At 36.1% G+C, this 20,230-nt stretch overlaps 1 protein-coding gene across 1 annotated transcript in view; it reads right to left on the bottom strand.

The window, feature by feature from the left end:
- Positions 1–19,474, bottom strand: part of uxs1 (UDP-glucuronate decarboxylase 1) — a 99,839-nt gene extending 80,365 nt beyond the window's left edge. Inside the window, exon 1 of the mRNA XM_048193137.1 lies at positions 18,735–19,474. Coding sequence (XP_048049094.1) covers positions 18,735–18,822 — 88 coding nt within the window. The 5' untranslated portion in view covers positions 18,823–19,474. The remainder of the gene's footprint in view (positions 1–18,734) is intronic.
- Between the last annotated feature and the right edge of the window lie 756 nt (positions 19,475–20,230).

The raw sequence follows: 20,230 nt of genomic DNA, 5'->3' as shown, positions 1-20,230 counted from the left end.
TAGTTCACTGACAAGGTTTGTACTGTAAATAGCCTATGATTGACTATTAAGGTGGGATATTTTTTTTCCTGTTGAAAGAGTGATCTGACATCATAGCTCACTATCAGCAGTTATTTTATCTATGGTTTGTAACATTTCTTACAGGTTTCTGCTCGTTGTAAATCAGATAAAGATAAATTAGCACAGTACCAGTAGTGATTGCGTGTGTGAATTAGTCATACCGTCTCTCTATTAATTGTGAAGCTGTGGGTTGTAAATAGTTCCTTCAAAAGTAGAAAAAATAGATGCTATAACTTTTGAGTTTCTAAGCTATTTTAGTGATAAATCACAGGACAGCGCTGACAACAAGTTTCTGCGTTCCTCTGTGTGCGCGCGATCTTCACGTTTTGCGCAGCTGTTTGTATGAGTGTTCGTGCCACATGCAGCTGCGCGAGCGCGGCATAGATATATGTATATATCTATGCGAGCGCGGTAGCTCGATATAATAATACAAATCCGATCGTCTAATCGCTTGAATGTCCAAACCATAAAACAAATACAACTGACAAAGTTTAGTCAAGACGCAAGGCTCACCGCTCGCGCGCCATCACTATGTGTTGAACCGGCGTTCACCTCCGTGTTTTGCTTTTATGCCACTGACTGGACTGGGCGGAGTCACGTGGCTACACACGCAGTTATGTTTTTAAGGGGGAAGTATTAACAGGATTAAAAAACCGAAATAACCGACATGGGAAAATTACGTCGGTTAGAGGTTCTGAATTTCGGTTTTGATTACTTTTCGATTAATCGTCCAGCCCTACTAACCAATCACTCTTATGCACATATCAATTAGGCCTGCTCCGACTAAAGGTTTTCCAAGTCGACTGTTCGTTCATATCAGCCAGTGGTTCTCAAACTGGGGTACACATAGAAAATGAACAAAATGGTGAGTTTTGCCATTCATTTAACCCCTTAAAAGGTACAATATGTAATAATTTTGTCCGCTAGAGGTCACTAGAAGCCTATTCAAAACAATGGCGTAGCTTGATGACGCCAAGTTTTAGAGCGGAATCTTGGGAAATGTGGTCTCCATCTCAACGGACGGTGCAAAAGAATAGGTATTGGAGTCGGGAAGAAATCATGTTCATGGATGCGATTATTAACGTTACTGTAGTATGAAGCAGAGCAGGACCGAGTGTTGTGGGAGCTGAACGAGGCGCTGGAGCGATTGTGCGACACACGCCTCACGAGCAGCAGAACTTTTATTATGCCACAGTCGCCAGTGGCACTTACGCTTTTCCGGTCATGAGTATGAGGTAACACAGCTCTGTTTATCATATTAGATACATTTGAGACTGTTGAAAATGATATAACGTTACTCTGTGTGTTCGCTCGGTGGCTGCTGTGAGACACTTGTTTGAGACACACTGCAGTAAGATAGATCGATTTTAGAATATCATATTAAATGCTGGATAGCTTGTGTTGATAAATGGAGAAAATTATGTATTACTGTTAATATAAATAAAGCTGCATCTGATTATGCTATGTTAGCTACTTGACAAAATAGTGTTTTTCTCTAAAAAGTGTGTGTTTTTAGGCGCGTTGCTATTTAGAGGCAACTGAAAACAACTGCGCCATTGACCAACAAAAATCTGGTCTAAAGTCTTAGTTTATTTTTATTTTTTATATTTATTGTTATTATTATTTTTTTTTATTTATTGTTATTATTGTTACTTTAAAGTGTCTTTGGTGTTTCCATGATTTCTACAAAATAAAACCGGAAACCGAGGGTAATGCTGGTATGACGCAATTGACAGGCGACTCCTCACACGTCCCGGAGCCTTGGTTAAAATTGCAATTTTCTCACGATTTACAAATAGTTGGAAACATTTGGGATATTGTAAGTACTCAAGTGAACAAAATATATAACACTAGCCTAGTGGTTTTTGGATATTTTACTGCAAAAATATTACATATTGCACCTTTAAAGGAACACTCCACTTTTTTTTGAAAATAGGCTCATTTTCCAACTCCTCCAGAGTTAAACAATTGAAATTTACCATTTTCGAATCCATTCAGCCAATCTCATGGTCTGGCAGTACCACTTTTAGCATAGCTTAGCATAGATCATTGAATCTGATTAGACCGTTAGCATCTTTTCCTTTTCGCTATGCTAAAAGTACAGAAGAGTCAAGTTTTAAATAGGAAAAATATCTAAACTCTTTGGTCATTTTTGAGTGAGATGCTAATGGTCTAATCAGATTCAATGAACTATTGAACTATGCTAAGCTATGCTAAAAGTGGTACCGCCAGACCCGAAGATCGGCTGAATGGATTCGAAAATGGTAAAACTCAACTGTTTAACTCTAGGGGAGTTGGAAAATTAGCCTATTTTCAAAAAAAAAGTGGCGTGTTCCTTTAAACAAAAGTGTGCTTAAATATCATTATAATTCTAAAAATGTAAATTATTGTTTTATTTTAAATGCCAGTTTGGTGCTAAGTTGAGAAGAAAAAAAAACAAAAAAAAAAAAAAAACTGGGAAGCAAATGCTTACTTTTAAAGTTTTCCTTTCCAGATTTACAGTCTATTTTGGTGGAAGCAAAGAATAATACTCACAGTGTCAAAAAAATGATCTAATTCAGGGTTTATCAACTCAACAGGGGTCAGAGTTCTCCACTAGAGTTCTCTTAGGAGTCACCAAGCAAACATTACTTTTTCAGTAACTCATTATAATTTCACTTTGCAATTAAATAATATACACTACTTACAGCACATATCTCCTAGATGAGTGTTCTGACTCTCAGGATTGTGTTTATTTGTTGTCTTTTTGTTCCTATGTGTTTGTTTCAGGTGCTTCGGTTTAGTCCTGATTAGTCTCTAGTTTGTTCCCTTGGCCACTGTTTACGTCACTGATTGCACTGCTCTAATATCCAGATATCCAGATATCCAACACATTTCTTGCAGCAAATCATATTTAATCAGCCAAAAAAACTGAAAAGAAAATCTCACACAGCGATAAAATTACAACAACCAAATTCCCCATCAAACAGGATATTTAATCAATATTCATAAAATAAGATGATCACGTAGAGGACCAGAGAAAACTATATGCAGCCCTCAAGGGCAAATCTGATGCTCTGAATGACAAGAGGAGATAAAAACATCCTTTTGTTATATACAGACTGAACAATGTGATAGCACTACAATATGCTACCTCCAGCACAGCCATTATGCAATTAAAGCCATTACATGACCTTCACAACCTGTGTGTGTGTAGTCGCTGATGTTCAGCATATAAAACCGATAAACGGAATACAGTGGGCCCTATCATACAGCCAGGCATGAAGCAAGTGTTTTTTGCTAGTTTAGGTTATCATTTTCACACCCAGTGCCCACGTTGTTTAAAAAGCAAATGCACTCGTGCCCATCTGTTCTCCCATGGGCGTGCTGGTCTGAAAAAGGGTGCGTGTTTAGATGCGTTGCTATTTAGAGGCAGGCAACTGAAAACAACTGCGCCATTGACCAACAAAAACCTGGTCTAAAGTCAATGGCGCAGTATTTTTTTGTTATTTATTTTGTTTTTATTTATTGTTATTTATTGTTATTTTAAAGCATCTTTGGTGTTTCCATGATTTCTACAACATAAAACCGGAAACTGAGGGTAATGCGGGTATTATAAGAAAAAGAGTTCTTAAACCTGTTATACTATGACAACATTTTTTTGCAACTTTTTTCAATATCGTGATAATACCATATACCGTGATAAAAGCTTAAGCAGTTTTCGCAACATGAAAATTTGATACCGTTGCACGCCTACTGTGAATATTAATGTATTGAAACACTACTATTGAAATAGGAAGTGTGCATGTGTAAATGAGCACCACAGTTTCATCTACAACACATATAGTCAAACACGTGTGACAAGGTTCATGGTGTTGCTCTGGTTTAAATTGCTAATATCATGCACTGCTTTTTAAAATTTGCTGTTTAGTTATTTATTAATAGGTTTTATTTATTTATTTCTTTTTACATGTATAGACTTAGACTTAGAAAACTTTAATGTCCTCAGAGAGGCAATTTGTTATGCAGTACAGACATATTGACACATAATCCACAACACAAACATTATCCACATACACAATATCAAAAAAAATAAATAAAAACTACTTCACATATGTTCTCCAATCATACCCCTCCCTATACCTTATTTAATTGGGTTATTTCCATGGGAATGAATGAGTTTTTTGCTCGGTTAGTTCTAACCTTAGGGTATCTATATCTACGACCAGAAGGGAGACGCTTGAACTCCACTGAAAGTGGATGGGTTGTATCCATGCAAACCTTGTCTGCCTTCTGTACCAATCTCGTCAGATATAGTTGGTACAGGTCTACCTGTTGTTTACCAATGATTCTTCCACAGGTTTTAACAATCTTCCCCAATTTATTCCTGTGGGTGATTTTTGAATGTCCATACCAGCATACAATACAGTAAGAGAGAACACTCTCAATAAAAGACTTATAAAAAAGAGACAACATTTTGTTATCAACATTAAAATAATTAAGTTTTCTAAGAAAATATAAACGTTGTTGACCCTTTTTAAAAACGGCATCAGCACACTGATCCCAGGATAATTTACAGTCAATGATAAGACCGAGATATTTATACTCCGTCCGTCACCATCTCTATCTCCTCTCCTTTTATCAGAGTTGGAGTGGGTGAGGGAGCCCCATGTCTAAAATCAAAAACCAACTCTTTGGTCTTGGACGTATTCAAATGCAACTGGGAGGCTTCACACCAGTCAACAAATTCATGCATCACTGGACCTTGTTCAGTTTCATCTCACTCCAATAGACTAATCACAGCAGTATCATCTGCAAATTTAATTATATAACGTCCAGGGTAACTACTGCGACAACAGTCAGTGTACAATAAATATAATAGTGGTGACAAGACGCTACCCTGTGGTGTCCCAATTGAAGTGAAGCGGACCTCAGATAATGTATTCCCCACCCTTACGCTTTGTGGCCGTCCACTCAGGAAGTCCAAGATCCATTTAATTAGTGTTGGGTTCTAGTTTATTAAGTTATTTTAAATGTAGTCCATTACATTATTTTTAACTTATTGTATGCATATTTGTATATTATTTATTTTTTATGTAGCATGCTGCTGGAACTGAGTACATATTTCGTTCTCATGTAACAACATGTACAGAATGACAGTAAAATACCTTGAACCTTGAAATGATGACGATGATGTAAGTTGTAGAGGCAAATATACTGGCTCATAAATTTTATGTGTGTACAGATAAAGATGTTTTTATAATAGTACTGTACTTCACTTTATACGGCACACCTGTGGTGCGAATATAGTAAAGCTAAAATTAAAAAGTTTCAGGTGATATAATGATGTATTAAAAATTGTGCTTAAGCTTCCAAGGTGGATAAGTGCAAGTTAAATGCTCGTATAATGTTACCACTTCACAGGCTGTGTTAAGAAATTATATGCATAATTTCATGTGTTGATTAATTGATTTAAAAAATACAATTAAATTGGTTTTAAATTATCTTACATTAAAGTTGCCGTAGAACGTGTTTTCAAAATATGTATTATAAGTCTAAGGTGTCCCCTGAATGTGTCTGTGAAGTTTCAGCTCAAAATACCCCATAGATTTTTTTTTTTTATTCATTTTGGGGCATCATTAAATATGCGCCGATTCAGGCTGCGGCCCCTTTAAATTCTCGTGCTCCCCGCCCCCGAGCTCGCGACTGCCTTAAACAGCATAAACAAAGTTCACACAGCTAATATAACCCTCAAAATGGATCTTTACAAAGTGTTCGTCATGCAACATGTCTAATCGCATAAGTATGGTATTTATTTGAATGTTTACATTTGGTTATGAATGAGTTTGATAGTGCTCCGTGGCTAAAGCTAACATTACACACTGTTGGAGAGATTTATAAAGAATGAAGTTGTGTTTATGAATTATACAGACTGCAAGTATTTAAAAAATGAAAATAACGACAGTCTTGTCTCCGTGAATACCGTAAGAAACGATGGTAACTTTAACCACATTTAAACGTACATTAGCAACATGCTAACGAAACATTTAGAAAGACAATTTACAAATATCACAAAAAATATCATGATATCATGGATCATCGCCAAAGACTATAGAATAACACAAGACATGTCACTCGTATTGTTTTGAATGGGAGAAAGTGTAAAGCGCAATATGGCGGAATAAGTCCTGCCTTCTAAATAAGAGCCAATCGCCGACTGGTAAAGTCATCGCGTCACTGCAGTGGCCTTTAGAAGCACTGGTTTCTATAGAAACAGTCAGACGCGCGCCTCCGAAATGAGGCACAAGATGCCCGAGAGGTGTTTCAAAGATGGTCACCGAGTGAAATGACTTGTCTTAAAGGGACTTTGTTATCGCTCCATCTGCCATTTTTTGCTATTGTCCTTGCTTGCTTACCTAGTCTGATGATTCAGCTGTGCACATCCAGACGTCCTGCCCTTGTGTAATGCCTTGAACATGAGCTGGCATATGCAAATATTGGGGGCGTACATATTAATGATCCCGACTGTTATGTAACAGTCAGTGTTATGTTGAGATTCGCCTGTTCTTCGGAGGTCTTTTAAACAAATGAGATTTATATAAGGAGGAGGAAACAATGGTGTTTAAGACTCACTGTATGTCATTTCCATGTACTGAACTCTTGTTATTCAACTATGACAAGGTAAATTCAATTTTTAATTCTAGGGCACCTTTAAGTGATACAATACCTCCTGTTTTTAGAAACACTGGAACAAAAGTTTGCATTTTTTAAATAACATTTTTGTTGTTTGTAAAAATACGTTTTTATGTTTTTTTTGTTTTTTTTTTCCTTTTTTGATACAGACCCATTGGTCTAAAATAAAGAATGAACTGAAATTGAATTTCGGAACAAATAAAATGGATTTCATAGAGCGCTAACTTTACATCTTCAACCAAAAAGATGATGTGGCCAATATAAAACGGTAATTACTGCAGATTGAAGCTGGCACAAGAGTCAGACTGTTTTTAAAAGGATTATCCCAAAAAGGGCATCGAATCCTCTAGAGATGTGGAACATGGACAGAGGAAAGACAGGGACAGCATCAGCAGGTTGGGACGAAAACAAAAGCTTAATACAAGTCATCCAAACAAACAGATTTTAGTGGAAAAATCCCTGTAAATCCCTTAAATGGCAGAAAAAACATTAACATATATAACAAAAAATATCTTAATTCAATCTTAATAACAAACTATTTCTGAAATGAATTTCATCATATGCTATTCCATAACTAGGTCAAATCCACTGCATTCCTTACCAGCCAGGGAACTAGGTTACAGGTTCCTGTGGCAATTTGAATACGTCCAGTGACAGCTCAAATGGGTTTTATTGATGTCAATGAAAACACTAGAAGTCACAGGTGATCTTGAGGCTAAATATAGCAAAAACTAGCAGTGTTCATTAAGTATGGAGGAGATGAATGGATTGTATTAGTGAAGGGGAAATTGTCGTGTATTACCAAAAATAGCGGTGCAAGATGTCTCTCAGGATCTATGCACATTGCACAGACTAAGTAAAGGAATTATTCTTTTTCTACTGAAAAAACTAAAACCTTAATGGTTTTTTGTGGCCTTTTGGTGACTTTCTGCTCTATGGTGCAGAATGATGTTTAAAGCTGTGTGTCCTGTTCTGCGTGCTCATGCTGTGTGCACTGCTGTGTTTTACTAAGAGATGGCCAGAGCACTGACCATTAGCCGATTGATTTTCACTGATCCTCTGTAATCTCCTGCTTTAATCTCCATCTCTGGGGCTTTAGACACATAAACCAACACTTCACAGCATTGACCCCCATAAAGCCTCATGGAAACCTCAGCTGGTCAGTCCTTCTCTGTCATACATCGATCTTACTCAGGATGTACAGTGGGTACGGAAAGTATTCAGACCCCCTTAAATTTTTCACTCTTTGTTATATTGCAGCCATTTGCTAAAATCATTTAAGTTCATTTTTTTTCCTCATTAATGGTACACACAGCACCCCCATATTGACAGAAAGACACAGAATTGTTAACATTTTTGCAGATTTATTAAAAAAGAAAAACTGAAATATCACATGGTCCTAAATATTCAGACCCTTTGCTGTGACACTCATATATTTAACTCAGGTGCTGTCCATTTCTTCTGATCATCCTTGAGATGGTTCTACACCTTCATTTGAGTCCAGCTGTGTTTGATTATACTGATTGGACTTGATTAGGAAAGCCACACACCTGTCTATATAAGACCTTACAGCTCACAGTGCATGTCAGAGCAAATGAGAATCATGAGGTCAAAGGAACTGCCTGAAGAGCTCAGAGACAGAATTGTGGCAAGGCACAGATCTGGCCAAGGTTACTTAAGGTTCCTAAGAGCACAGTGGCCTCCATAATCCTTAAATGGAAGACGTTTGGGATGACCAGAACCCTTCCTAGAGCTGGCCGTCCGGCCAAACTGAGCTATCAGGGGAGAAGAGCCTTGGTGAGAGAGGTAAAGAACCCAAAGATCACTGTGGCTGAGCTCCAGAGATGCAGTCGGAAAATGGGAGAAAGTTGTTGAAAGTCAACCATCACTGCAGCCCTCCACCAGTTGGGGCTTTATGGCAGAGTGGCCCGACAGAAGCCTCTCCTCAATGCAACACACATGAAAGCCCGCATGGAGTTTGCTAAAAAACATCTGAAGGACTCCAAGATGGTGAGAAATAAGATTCTCTGGTCTGATGAGACCAAGATAGAACTTTTTGGCCTTAATTCTAAGCGGTATGTGTGGAGAAAACCAGGAACTGCTCATCACCTGTCCAATACAGTCCCAACAGTGAAGCATGGTGGTGGCAGCATCATGCTGTGGGGGTGTTTTTCAGCTGCAGGGACAGGACGACTGGTTGCAATCGAGGGAAAGATGAATGCGGCCAAGTACAGGGATATCCTGGACGAAAACCTTCTCCAGAGTGCACTGTAAAAGATGACCGTGATTTTAACAGTAAAAGACTGTAAAAATGCTGCGGTGAAAAACTGTCAATTGGTTTACAGAAAGTTTCCGTACTATATACGGTGAATAACTAACGGTATTCTAACGGTCTAACGGTACATTTAATGTAATTTAATGTAATTTTACGGTAAAATACCGTTAAATTCAGTTTTTGGAAGTGAAAAATAACAATTCATTGTAAAATTTACAGTGAAAAAACGTAAATTGACATTCCCACAATTCCCTGTGTGACACTTCACATTTGATATATTTTCGTTGAAATAACTCTGTTTCTTCTTAGTTTTTCTCATTTTTTTCTAATCAGTTATGTACATTAGGGTTTTATTTTACATCTAATCTTGTTAAATTAATGTTTATTGCATTTTTTAAATTTCATGCATGTTACCATGATGGTGTTTAGTGTGTGTGTGAATGACACTGTGTGCACCTTCTATATATTATTATTGTCCTCCTCAGCTTGTGGAAAAGCTGCTTGTGATGAACTTTGATTCATCATGTGACTCTTATCACCACTGTGTTTGGTGACTGTCAGTGTATTATACAGGTACAAAACAGATATTAGTACTTCATTAGGTTGGTAAATTACCATTATAACAGTTAATGAAATACATTATTTTACCGTAAATTTAACAGATTTTTTTTTAAGTTGCTACTGTATTTTTTACGGTAAAGTTCTGGCAACCACAGCTGCCGGTTTTTTACTGTAATTTTACTGGGATTTTTTTTTTTTACAGTGCAGGACCTCAGACTGGGCCAAAGGTTTACCTTCCAACAAGACAATGACCCTAAGCATACAGCTAAAATAACGAAGGAGTGGCTTCACAACAACTCTGTGACTGTTCTTGAATGGCCCAGCCAGAGCCCTGACTTAAACCCAATTGAGCATCTCTGGAGAGACCTAAAAATGGCTGTCCACCAACGTTTACCATCCAACCTGACAGAACTGGAGAGGATCTGCAAGGAGGAATGTCAGAGGATCCCCAAATGCAGGTGTGAAAAACTTGTTGCATCTTTCCCAAAAAGACTTGTGGCTGTATTAGATCAAAAGGGTGCTTCTACTAAATACTGAGCAAAGGGTCTGAATACTTAGGACCATGTGATATTTCAGTTTTTCTATTTTAATAAATCTGCAAAAATGTCAACAATTCTGTGTTTTTCTGTCAATCTGGGGTGCTGTGTGTACATTAATGAGGAAAAAAAAAATTAACTGAAATGATTTTAGCATATGGCTGCAGAACCGTAATGACTAGAAACAACATTTTTCCTCTGATTCCTTGGCTCAAGACAATTCAATTGCATGATGTCATTTTCTGTCATGAACATTTTCGAAAGCCTATTTTTCAAACTCCTAATAGATGGTTGAACATATTTTCACAAAAATTGAACTACATCATCTTCAATTTTCTCATATTGGCCATTTTGGCCATCAGCTATTTTGAATTTTGTACTAAAATGCTGTATTTTATGAACGCATTAGTGCACCATAAGGAAACAGCACAATGCCCTGGAGGAGCCTGAGAAGTTTCAAGTCAGCGCAACCTAGTGGTAAAATCAAATATTCAAATGCTTATAACTTTGGGTGTGGTCAACTTATTTTCACAAAAGGCATCTCCTTATACTCCTGAATCCTTGCCTATTCCAACGATTCCAAACACGCTAGGTTTCACCTTATGATTTGTGCAACAAAGTGATTTAGCGCTAAAACAAATTTCGCCAATATCTTCGCAACAGTTAGTCCGATCGAGACGAAACCACAGTAGGAAATTCAGAAACATAAGTTGTTGGCTAAATGCTAGTGGCCAAATGTCAAAATATTGATAGTAATTGGCAAAAAATGCAAACAAAGTTGACCATGGGTCATTTTTTATGTTCTTATAGATATAAATGTCTGTAACTCCAATAAAATGAGATATTTTCACCAAATTTGACACACATGTATCGGCTCACTCTACAGACACATTAAAAAATGGTGGGATTGTGCCTCTTCATGGTGCTATAATAGAACAAAACATGAAATTGCCACTAACTACAATACAGTATTATATACTCACCTTTATGTTGTTCCACATCAGTAAGACCTTAGTTCATCTTCAGAACACAAATTAAGTTCTTTTTGATGAAGAGAAAGATCCAACAGAGATCCAACTACCACTCCAAAGTCCAGAAAGGTAAGAGAAATATCATTAAAGTACTCCATGTTCCGAAGATGAACAAAGGTTATGGAATGACACAAGGGTGAGCAATAATGGACAGAATTTATTTTTTTGGGTGAATTAATCCTTTAATATAGGGATGCACCGATACCATTTTTTAAGGACCGAGTACGAGTACCAATACTTTTTTTTCTAGTACTCGCCGATACCTATACATTTATTAATTTTTCTCTCTCTCTCTTTTTTTTTTTTTTTTTTTGATGTTGTAGTTTTCCCAAGTACAAAACAGTGAGACTAATGAATGTAGAACAGCTTCTTTATTATTATTATCTTTATTTTTATGTGCTTGTCACAAACTTAAAGAACAAAAATTTCAGTGTCCAATAACCTTTAAAGGGCATAATTACCAATATAATTTTTGTAATATAAAATAAATTTACAAACAATACAGCAAATGCTATAAACTTGTTTTTTTCAGATACAGTAGGTTTATTTACCATGTATACATTTATTTAACATCTTTTGTTGTTTTATTAACATTAATGACAAATATATAGGCTATGGTCCCTTTAAGACCGAATCCATGGATACTGACACATATCCTGTTTTCACCCAAATGTTTACGTCCACTTAAGCAATAACCGATTGTATTTACATTAGATACTCCACACGATGGACATTATGACAACTATGTGTGCATTTGACCATTCAGGTACGAGGAGAACTGATTGCACGCTGTCTGCGATCGCGCACAAGAAAGATAGAGAGAGCATGCGAAAGAGCGCGCTTCTGGTCTGTATCATTCAGCGCGATTCTGCCTATCCTGCCTTCACTAATCATTAACAAAAGCATGTAGTTCGCAATGTGTGTGTTGTCATCACTAATTTTGAAGTATTTCCACACCACTGAGGCTGACAATGTTTCTGCTGCTGCCGCCGGTGCTCTCTGCACGGACAATTCTGTTAGTTACGCCACGTGAGGTATCGGTCTTTGGTATCGGGGGTATTTTTAGGAGTACGAGTACAAGTACATGAGCTTGGTATCGGTGCATCCCTATTTTAATAGATTTTTTGGGTCATGCCAAGAACATAGATACCAATGATTCCATAGTTGGCAGTAAGATCACCTTCAGACCATGCCAGAAAAAAGATATGGATTACGACTGTGATAAACCTTTCAATCATATTTCTAATGACAGTATTAATGATTTTTCAGCCAATTTGCCTAAAATCATCTTAAAATGTCATTACTTGCCATGTTGGCATGACTTATCGTGCTCTTTGTGCTTGGCCCCGATAATTGCTGCTTGCAGCTATATTTTTATTTTCTAATTGTTTTAGCCTGAAGAAAGTCAACTGAACAAACAGTGAGCATTAAAATATACCCATTAAAATATTTTTGTGATTTTTGCAAACTCAGGTAGTTTTCTGGACTTTTATGTTACAACTATTTATTTACATTTGACATTTTGATGATTTAATTAAATAATTAATTATATTAATTAAACTTATGAACCCCCTGCAGTTCCCTCACAAACCCCCATATGAGTAACTCCTTACTTTTTAAATCAAGACATACTTCAGTAAGAATGACTTGCCAGCAGAGAGGAAAATTTAGGGGATAATCTCTCACTAATCTTCTCCATCTATTATAGCATCACATTAGTGTGATGAATAGCCTTCTAATTCAACTATCAATTTGAACACGGCATTATTAGGGCTCGAGCACCGATGGTGCGAGGACCCTATTGGAATTGCTCAGTCAATTCTTCTTCTTCTCCGAAATGAATCACATTTTCAGGGCCTAAACATGCTCAAAAACTCATGAAACTTTGCACACACATCAGAAGTGGTGAAAATTTACATCTGATTTGGGTTTCAGAATTATGAAGTTCAATGTTTCGTCATTAAACAGGAAATTGTTGTAACTCAGGCACGCAGTGTCCGATCTGCCCCAAACTTCACATGTTTGATAAGAGTCCTGGCACGAAGACATTTACATGCCAATATTCAGTTACAGTCATAGCGCCACCTGTGGGCAACAGGAAATGACATTTTACACTGTGATCAATTCCTCATAGAGGTTTAACCAGATCAACATCCATATGTGGTCTGTATAATCTTAAGGCCTTAAATTGTGAAGATCTTGAGTTTTCGTTGAAGAGCGTGTCCGTGGCGGCCTGACAAAGTCTGATGTTTCGCCATGAAAGAGGAAGCTGTTGTAATTCAGGCAAACAGTGTCCGATCTGCCCCAAACTTCACATGTGTAATAAACGTCCTGGCCTAAAGACATCTATATGCCAATATTCAGTTAGTCATAGCGCCACCTGCTGGCAATCGCAGTCTTGTTGGAACGTGGTGGCCATTCGCCAACCATCCAGAAATCCATCCGTTTAGAACATCTATTGCAGTACAGCATTAGTCAGTGAATAAAACTATTTAAAAAATGAGTCTTCATGTATTTCTACACCCACTGTTAATATTTCTCTTTGTGAGGTTTGGTTAGTGGTGTCTAAAATGCATCTTTACGCACAACTGCCAGCCTGCATGGAGAGATTATTTACTTAGAAAATCTAAAATCTAAATGTTTATTGTACTGAAATCTTACTGATATGTCACTTGCATAATAATTTGGAACGCAGTGTATATAATTGTCGTTATATAAAAAGAAATGTACAACTTCATTATTTATATTTACGAGTACGAGTACAAGCACATGAGGTTGGTATCGGTATCGGTGCATCCCTAGTATGAACGCAGACTGATGCAAGTGAACAAATGCTGTGTCTGGGACTGAAAATATCTACAAGTGTACCTTTTCAAATTTTCTGAACTGTTTGGGAAAGAACAATAATATGAAAAAATATGGGGGTAGGGGATGAGTTGAATGTTATGCTGGCATGATCTTGATCAATGAATAATTACTGTTAAGACCGCTAATGATTATAATGGACAGCACTCATTGTAATGGCACTGAGAGCCCAGCAACTGCCTGTGTATTTTTATACAGAATGGAAGTAGATTACTGGTTTTTAGAGCTATTAACTCAGCAGGGAGATGCTGCGTGTGGGAATACTCCCCGTACCCAACGAACCTCTCTGAGTGACAATGTAAATGAGACTTACAAAAGGAAACTGGCTACTGAGACGCATGTATATGTATGTATAATACTTATAATGTATAATACAGCCTACAATGGAACTCTAGAGCTCTTTGCATGACTTTTTTATAAAATTAGGCACCATTTCTACAAAGACTGTGATTTAATTAAATAAATATATGAGCCGCGTGTTTATGGAGTATATGTTTGCGAAGTTGGGGGCACCTTGATGTATTTTAAAAAACATAATCCTATGACAACAAACTCACAAAAATAGAACTAAAAAAGACTACTAGGGATGGGTATCGAGAACCGGTATTTTTTTGGACCGGTACGTAATTGGGTTTCAGACTACTAACAGCTATCATGAACAAATCAAATAAGTTTTTGTTAAATTATTCCTGGAAATAAAGCATTAGTGTCAAATGTGAGTAAAAATCAATGTTGGTGAGCATATAAAATGGTGTCAATCACCAGTTGGCTTGTAACATTTTATGAATTCTAACAATGCAATATTGTGAGAACAAGAACGTGAACAAACATGAACAACACGTGGGACAGCTGATGGGCCAGTGCTGCATCTTCAGTTTAAGTTTAAGCAAAAGGGAACTCAATTTGTTACTCGCTGTGTGGGAAGGTTTCTGTGCACCAACATCCAAAGCGCGCGGCCAGAAATCAGCGGCCTGATATTCCTGCTGCTTTTTAATGTTAATCAAACAAGAAAAGACAAAAAAATCCACTTCATGAAGATGCCTGCATGGAGAGCTTTTATAGCTCCCCTTTTAATACAATACATTTTTTTATAGGAACTTTTATTAATAAGCCTTTATCTGACCGAGTTCTGCTGTGCTCTAAATCACTCACAAATCTTATGATAATTTGATAATTTCCATTCAGTTTTCACACAATATTAGTTGTTTTCATGCCTTTTGCACAACATTGCACCATTTCATGCTTTTCATCTTCAGAAAGATCTTTCTTCCTACCCATATTGCATGAGAACTTTGACTTGCTTAATAATGTGGAACAACCTCTAAGTTTCCATAGACCTGGCAAATTATTTTGTCTGAGACTGATACCAGTCATCTAAAAAGACATGGATAAATAAATATATGTTTTGTATATTAATAAATATAAATATGTCACTTGCATAATAATTTGGAACATGATGTACTTGCTTCCTGTTCAGTCACAATTTGAAGATTTAATGTGGTTAAAGTTACCATTGTTTCTTACTGTATTCACGGAGACCAAAGCGATGTTATTTTCATTTTTAAACACTTTCAGTCTGTATAATTCATAAACACAACTTAATACTTAATAAATCTCTCCAACAGTGTGTAACGTTAGCTTTAGCCCCGTTAGCCGCAGCATAGGCTACTATCAAACTTATTCAGAATCAAATGTAAACATCCAAATAAATACTACACTTACATGATCTGATATGCTGCATGACGAACACTTTGTAAAGATCCATTTTAAGGGTTATATTGGCTGTGTGAACTTTGTTTATGTAATGTATTATACAGTTGTGAGATTGGGGGCGGGGAGCGCAAGCATTTAAAGGGGACACGCGCAGAATCTGCACATATTTAATGATGCCCCAAAATAGGCAGTTAAAAAGCTGAATAATAAAAAATCTATGGGGTATTTTGAGCTGAAACTTCACAGACACATTCAGGGGACACCTTTAAAACATGCTACTGTCTACTACTGGCTGTCTGTATTATAAATGATAATCAAACAACAAAAGAAACGCTTTAATAAGTATTAATCTATATTTAATTTACACAGTTATGACTATGCAGAGTTATTTTATATTTGATTATTCAATTTATGTGGTATTTTTACTTAGTACTATTAGACCTACATGGGGGAAAAAATATAGCATTGTTTTATTTGTATTTTTATGTATTTTTACCGTGGTATCGAGTATTGTGCACTTTTGGTGGTATCAGTACCAACTACTAGATTTTTGGGATAGTGACATCCCTATTTGTTACCAAAAAAAAAAAAAAAGTATTATGAAGTAAATAAAAGTATTATAGTACATGTTTTAATAAAGTTAAAATGTTTTAAAAAGCTATAAAAGGCTAAACTATTCCATGGTTGACTAAATTATTAAAAGAGTTTCCATTCTATTGTCTATCCGGTGAAGGTTTATAGGGATTTTAAGAAGTAATTATTAAGTTACTTATTGAGTAATTAAACTACTTTTCAGACAGAGTAATTAGAAAAGTATTTTAAATACAACATTGATGATGTAATTAATAATTAACTACTTTTTTGAAGTAACTTAACCAACACTGATTAAATCCATAGTGAATGTTGGTGATTTTTTTTAGAAAAATCACAGTTAGCCCTAAAAAAAACAAAAAAAGAGAGAAAAAAAGAAAATGATGACCAATACCTGTCCATCCATTTTAGCCAAACCATCCTCTAATCTTTAACCAAACATGTGATATGCCTTGTGAGAAGACAGAAGAGGGGCTTTAACAAAGTGGCTCAAAGTACACTAACATTTCTTATGCACAACATAGTAATACATTTAATGATGGCTACATAATGCTCTTTCAGAACTTATTTAATTTATTAGAAAGCTAATCACACACTGAAATGTTTCCAATCTCATTTTTCATGTATTATGTTTGTCCTAAAGCTAATAATGTCTGTCAGATTCTTCAATTGTGTGTCTGCTAGATGAAGGTCATAGGAATAATTAGAAAATGTTTTCATTGCATTAATATTGGTGTTGTGAAACAAGGAAGCGTATCTGCACTTGCCCTAGAGCTGTCACAACACAAAGTTGACCATTTCACTTTACAGATCAAAAAATAGATTAACAACAGCAACAGCACTCTCTCAGGGAGCCAAACAGACAAACACAACAGCACATATTAACTAACTACACGGATATATATATATAGATATATATATATATAGATATAATTAAAGGGCTTGACTTAATGAGTTCAATGTCCTCAGTGATAAAAAAAAAAAGCAGCTGCAGACATTTTGATACATGCAATGCATGTTGCGCAGTCCTGAAACATGTAATTATGACACTGCCAAAACAGTAACAGCTGCTAAATGTCCCCCGGTCAGCACATTTACTAAAACAGATATGAGGGTCAAACAGAGAGAGAGAGACAGAGACCCAACAAGAGACCTAACAAAAATGAACATGGTCAGAATTCCAAAAATTGACAATGCATAGGCCTACAACAAAATTACTTAAACTTTAACCAAAATTAAAATAAAAATGAAAAATATAAAAAATATAAAAATATCTCAATGATACTAAAAAAAAAACTGAGCTGCAATCACAAAAATGAAATAATTTAAAGAAGAACATACATTTTTACATGATTTTTAAAGGACTAGAGATCACAGATTGAAAATGTACACTGTAAAAATTAATGTGATTTTAACTGTAAAATATTGTAAAAATGCTACGAAAAAAATGTTAATAGGTTAACAGTAAGTTCCCTTACTATAGGGAAAAACTGTAAAACCTTTTACAGTAAAATGCTGATAATTTTACAATTTTTAGAAGTAAAAAAAAGAACAAATCAATGTGTAATTTACAGACAAAAACAGTAAACTAATATTCCCACAATTCCCTGTGAGACACTCCATATTTGAAAGTATTTTTTTTTTAAATAATCATGTTTCTTAATAGTTTTTGTTATCAGTTATGTACATTATGGTTTTATGTTACATCTTCTGTTGTTTAATGAATGTTTATTGCATTATGTAAGTGTTGTGGGTTACCATGATGGTGTATCGCATTTCCGTGAATGACTCTTTGCACTTTATATTTATGCACTTCTTTATATTAGTATATACTTCAGCTTGTGAAAAAGCTTCTTATGACGAACTTTGTTAAATTTACTGGTTTACATTAAAAATTGTCTTGTAATTACAGTTTTATATTGTAAAATTTACAGTTTGTTCTGTAAATGTGTTTACAGTTTTTTCTATATTTTTTACAAAGTAATTCTGGCAACCACAGCTGCCAAAATTATTTTAATTAAAATTTTGTTTTACAATGTACTGATATTTTCAAGTTTTCAGTGACGGTGGGAACCTTGCAAAGCACTACCATGTTTTTTTTTTTTTTTTTTTGTCTTGGGAATACCATGATATTTTTGGACATGCACCATGGTATTCTATGAAGAGCCATTAAAATACCATGCTTCAGTTGGGCCATTAGATATACCATGGGCTGAACTATGGTACTGGCATAGTACTATTTGGGAGAGATACATTACCATAACTTTCCATTATTACTTTTACTATTACTTTTCGCGGTTTTATTGAATTACATAACTTTTCAAGGATATATTCCCAAGTTTTCCATTATTGTAGAAACAAAGTAGAGCAGATAGACAGCCGGGTATGTTTCATCTCATGTCAGTGTGTCAGTTATTGTAATATACTCACAGGCGATGTAAGCAATGAGAGCGAGGGCGATCAGGATCTTCATCATTCTTCTGTTAATGACTGTGATCATCCAGCTCATCCGCATCATCCTCCAGCACACACGGCATTGAGCTCTTCCTCACCACCGCTGCATCTCTCTCTCTCTCATCTATCACACGCTCATATACCTTACATGAGACTCAAGCCTGATGCTTACAAATAAAATACTGGGGACGCGCTTTAGTATTTAGTTCCCAAACATACACGATCACAGAGTTATAACTGAGTTATGTGGTGAAATACGAAAGTTTATATGTATGTATGCAGCAGCTGCACACCGCTAAATAGGCTAACTTATTCTAAAAACAGCTTCCGCGACAAACAATATGTTTAAGTAGTCCAATGCGTGTATGTTCAACAGATATCCGGGTGAATCCAGTTTATCGCTTAAAGAAAGTAAAACGGCATTTTGGTTAAGTTATTTCTCTTAGGTCCGTTAGCAATGTAGCGTCATGACTGTGGACCTGTAGCTAGAGATGCTAACTAACTACTGTAATATCATTTAATATAACGGGGTTCTGTCTAAATCATCTGTCTAGTCCAATGCTCACTTTTTATCGATAATCTAATGTCATTTATCAAGAGTCCAGCGGTGTTTATATTCAGCGATAGAGCAATAAAGCGACTCCACATCAGATTCTCAGAGCAGAATAACATAAGCGATGCTTTCTGCTATCGATTAACCACCCTGCCGCGATAGCAAGAAATTAAAACTCTTTTGGTTTCTGCTCAAATAGTTCCATCGGTCTGACGAGCTCGTGTAAACATTTTTTATGTTTTATTTCTGGTATACTTGAATATAAAAACCCGCAGACTTTATCAGAATGCTTTCTTGTGCGTTGTCAGGGGAAAGTAATCAAGCACAGATTTGTTCACCTTAAGAACAGTGGCCCATTCATGAATAATATGAGTGAAGCGATGGTAAAAAAAAAAAGTTCAGTGATTTTCCACGTTGACTCATACCCCTGTGCTTCAAGGATTAGTTGACTTTCAAATGAAAAATTACCCCAAGCTTTACCCTCAAGCCATCCTAGGTGTATATGACTTTCTTCTTTCTGATGAACACACTCAGAGAAATATTAATAAAAATCCTGACGCATACGAGCTTTATAATGGCAGTGAGTGAGGATCAACTTAAGAAAGTGCCTCCATCCGCATCCACCCATCATAAACACGGCTCTGGGGGGTTAATAAAGCCTTCTGAAGCGAAGCGATGCCTATGTGTAAAAAAAATAAATAATAATAAATCCATATTCAGACCACCTTCCATATTCTACTTAGGAAGAAACTGCAAAACTCTCATAGCTCAAAAATCTTACACTATGTCCTACGCCTTCCCTATTCAACTTACAGAAAGGGTGATGAACTGAGAAATCAAATTTTCCTTGAGCTTTTGACATATAAGAGGTCATCATATCCTGTAAGTTTTAGAGCTGAAAACTTCCTTGTTAGTCCAA

Source organism: Megalobrama amblycephala, linkage group LG6, assembly GCF_018812025.1.
Source record: "Megalobrama amblycephala isolate DHTTF-2021 linkage group LG6, ASM1881202v1, whole genome shotgun sequence".
Taxonomy (NCBI): domain Eukaryota; kingdom Metazoa; phylum Chordata; class Actinopteri; order Cypriniformes; family Xenocyprididae; genus Megalobrama; species Megalobrama amblycephala.
Note: the sequence above shows the minus strand (reverse complement) of the source record. Positions and strands in the feature narration are given on the sequence as shown.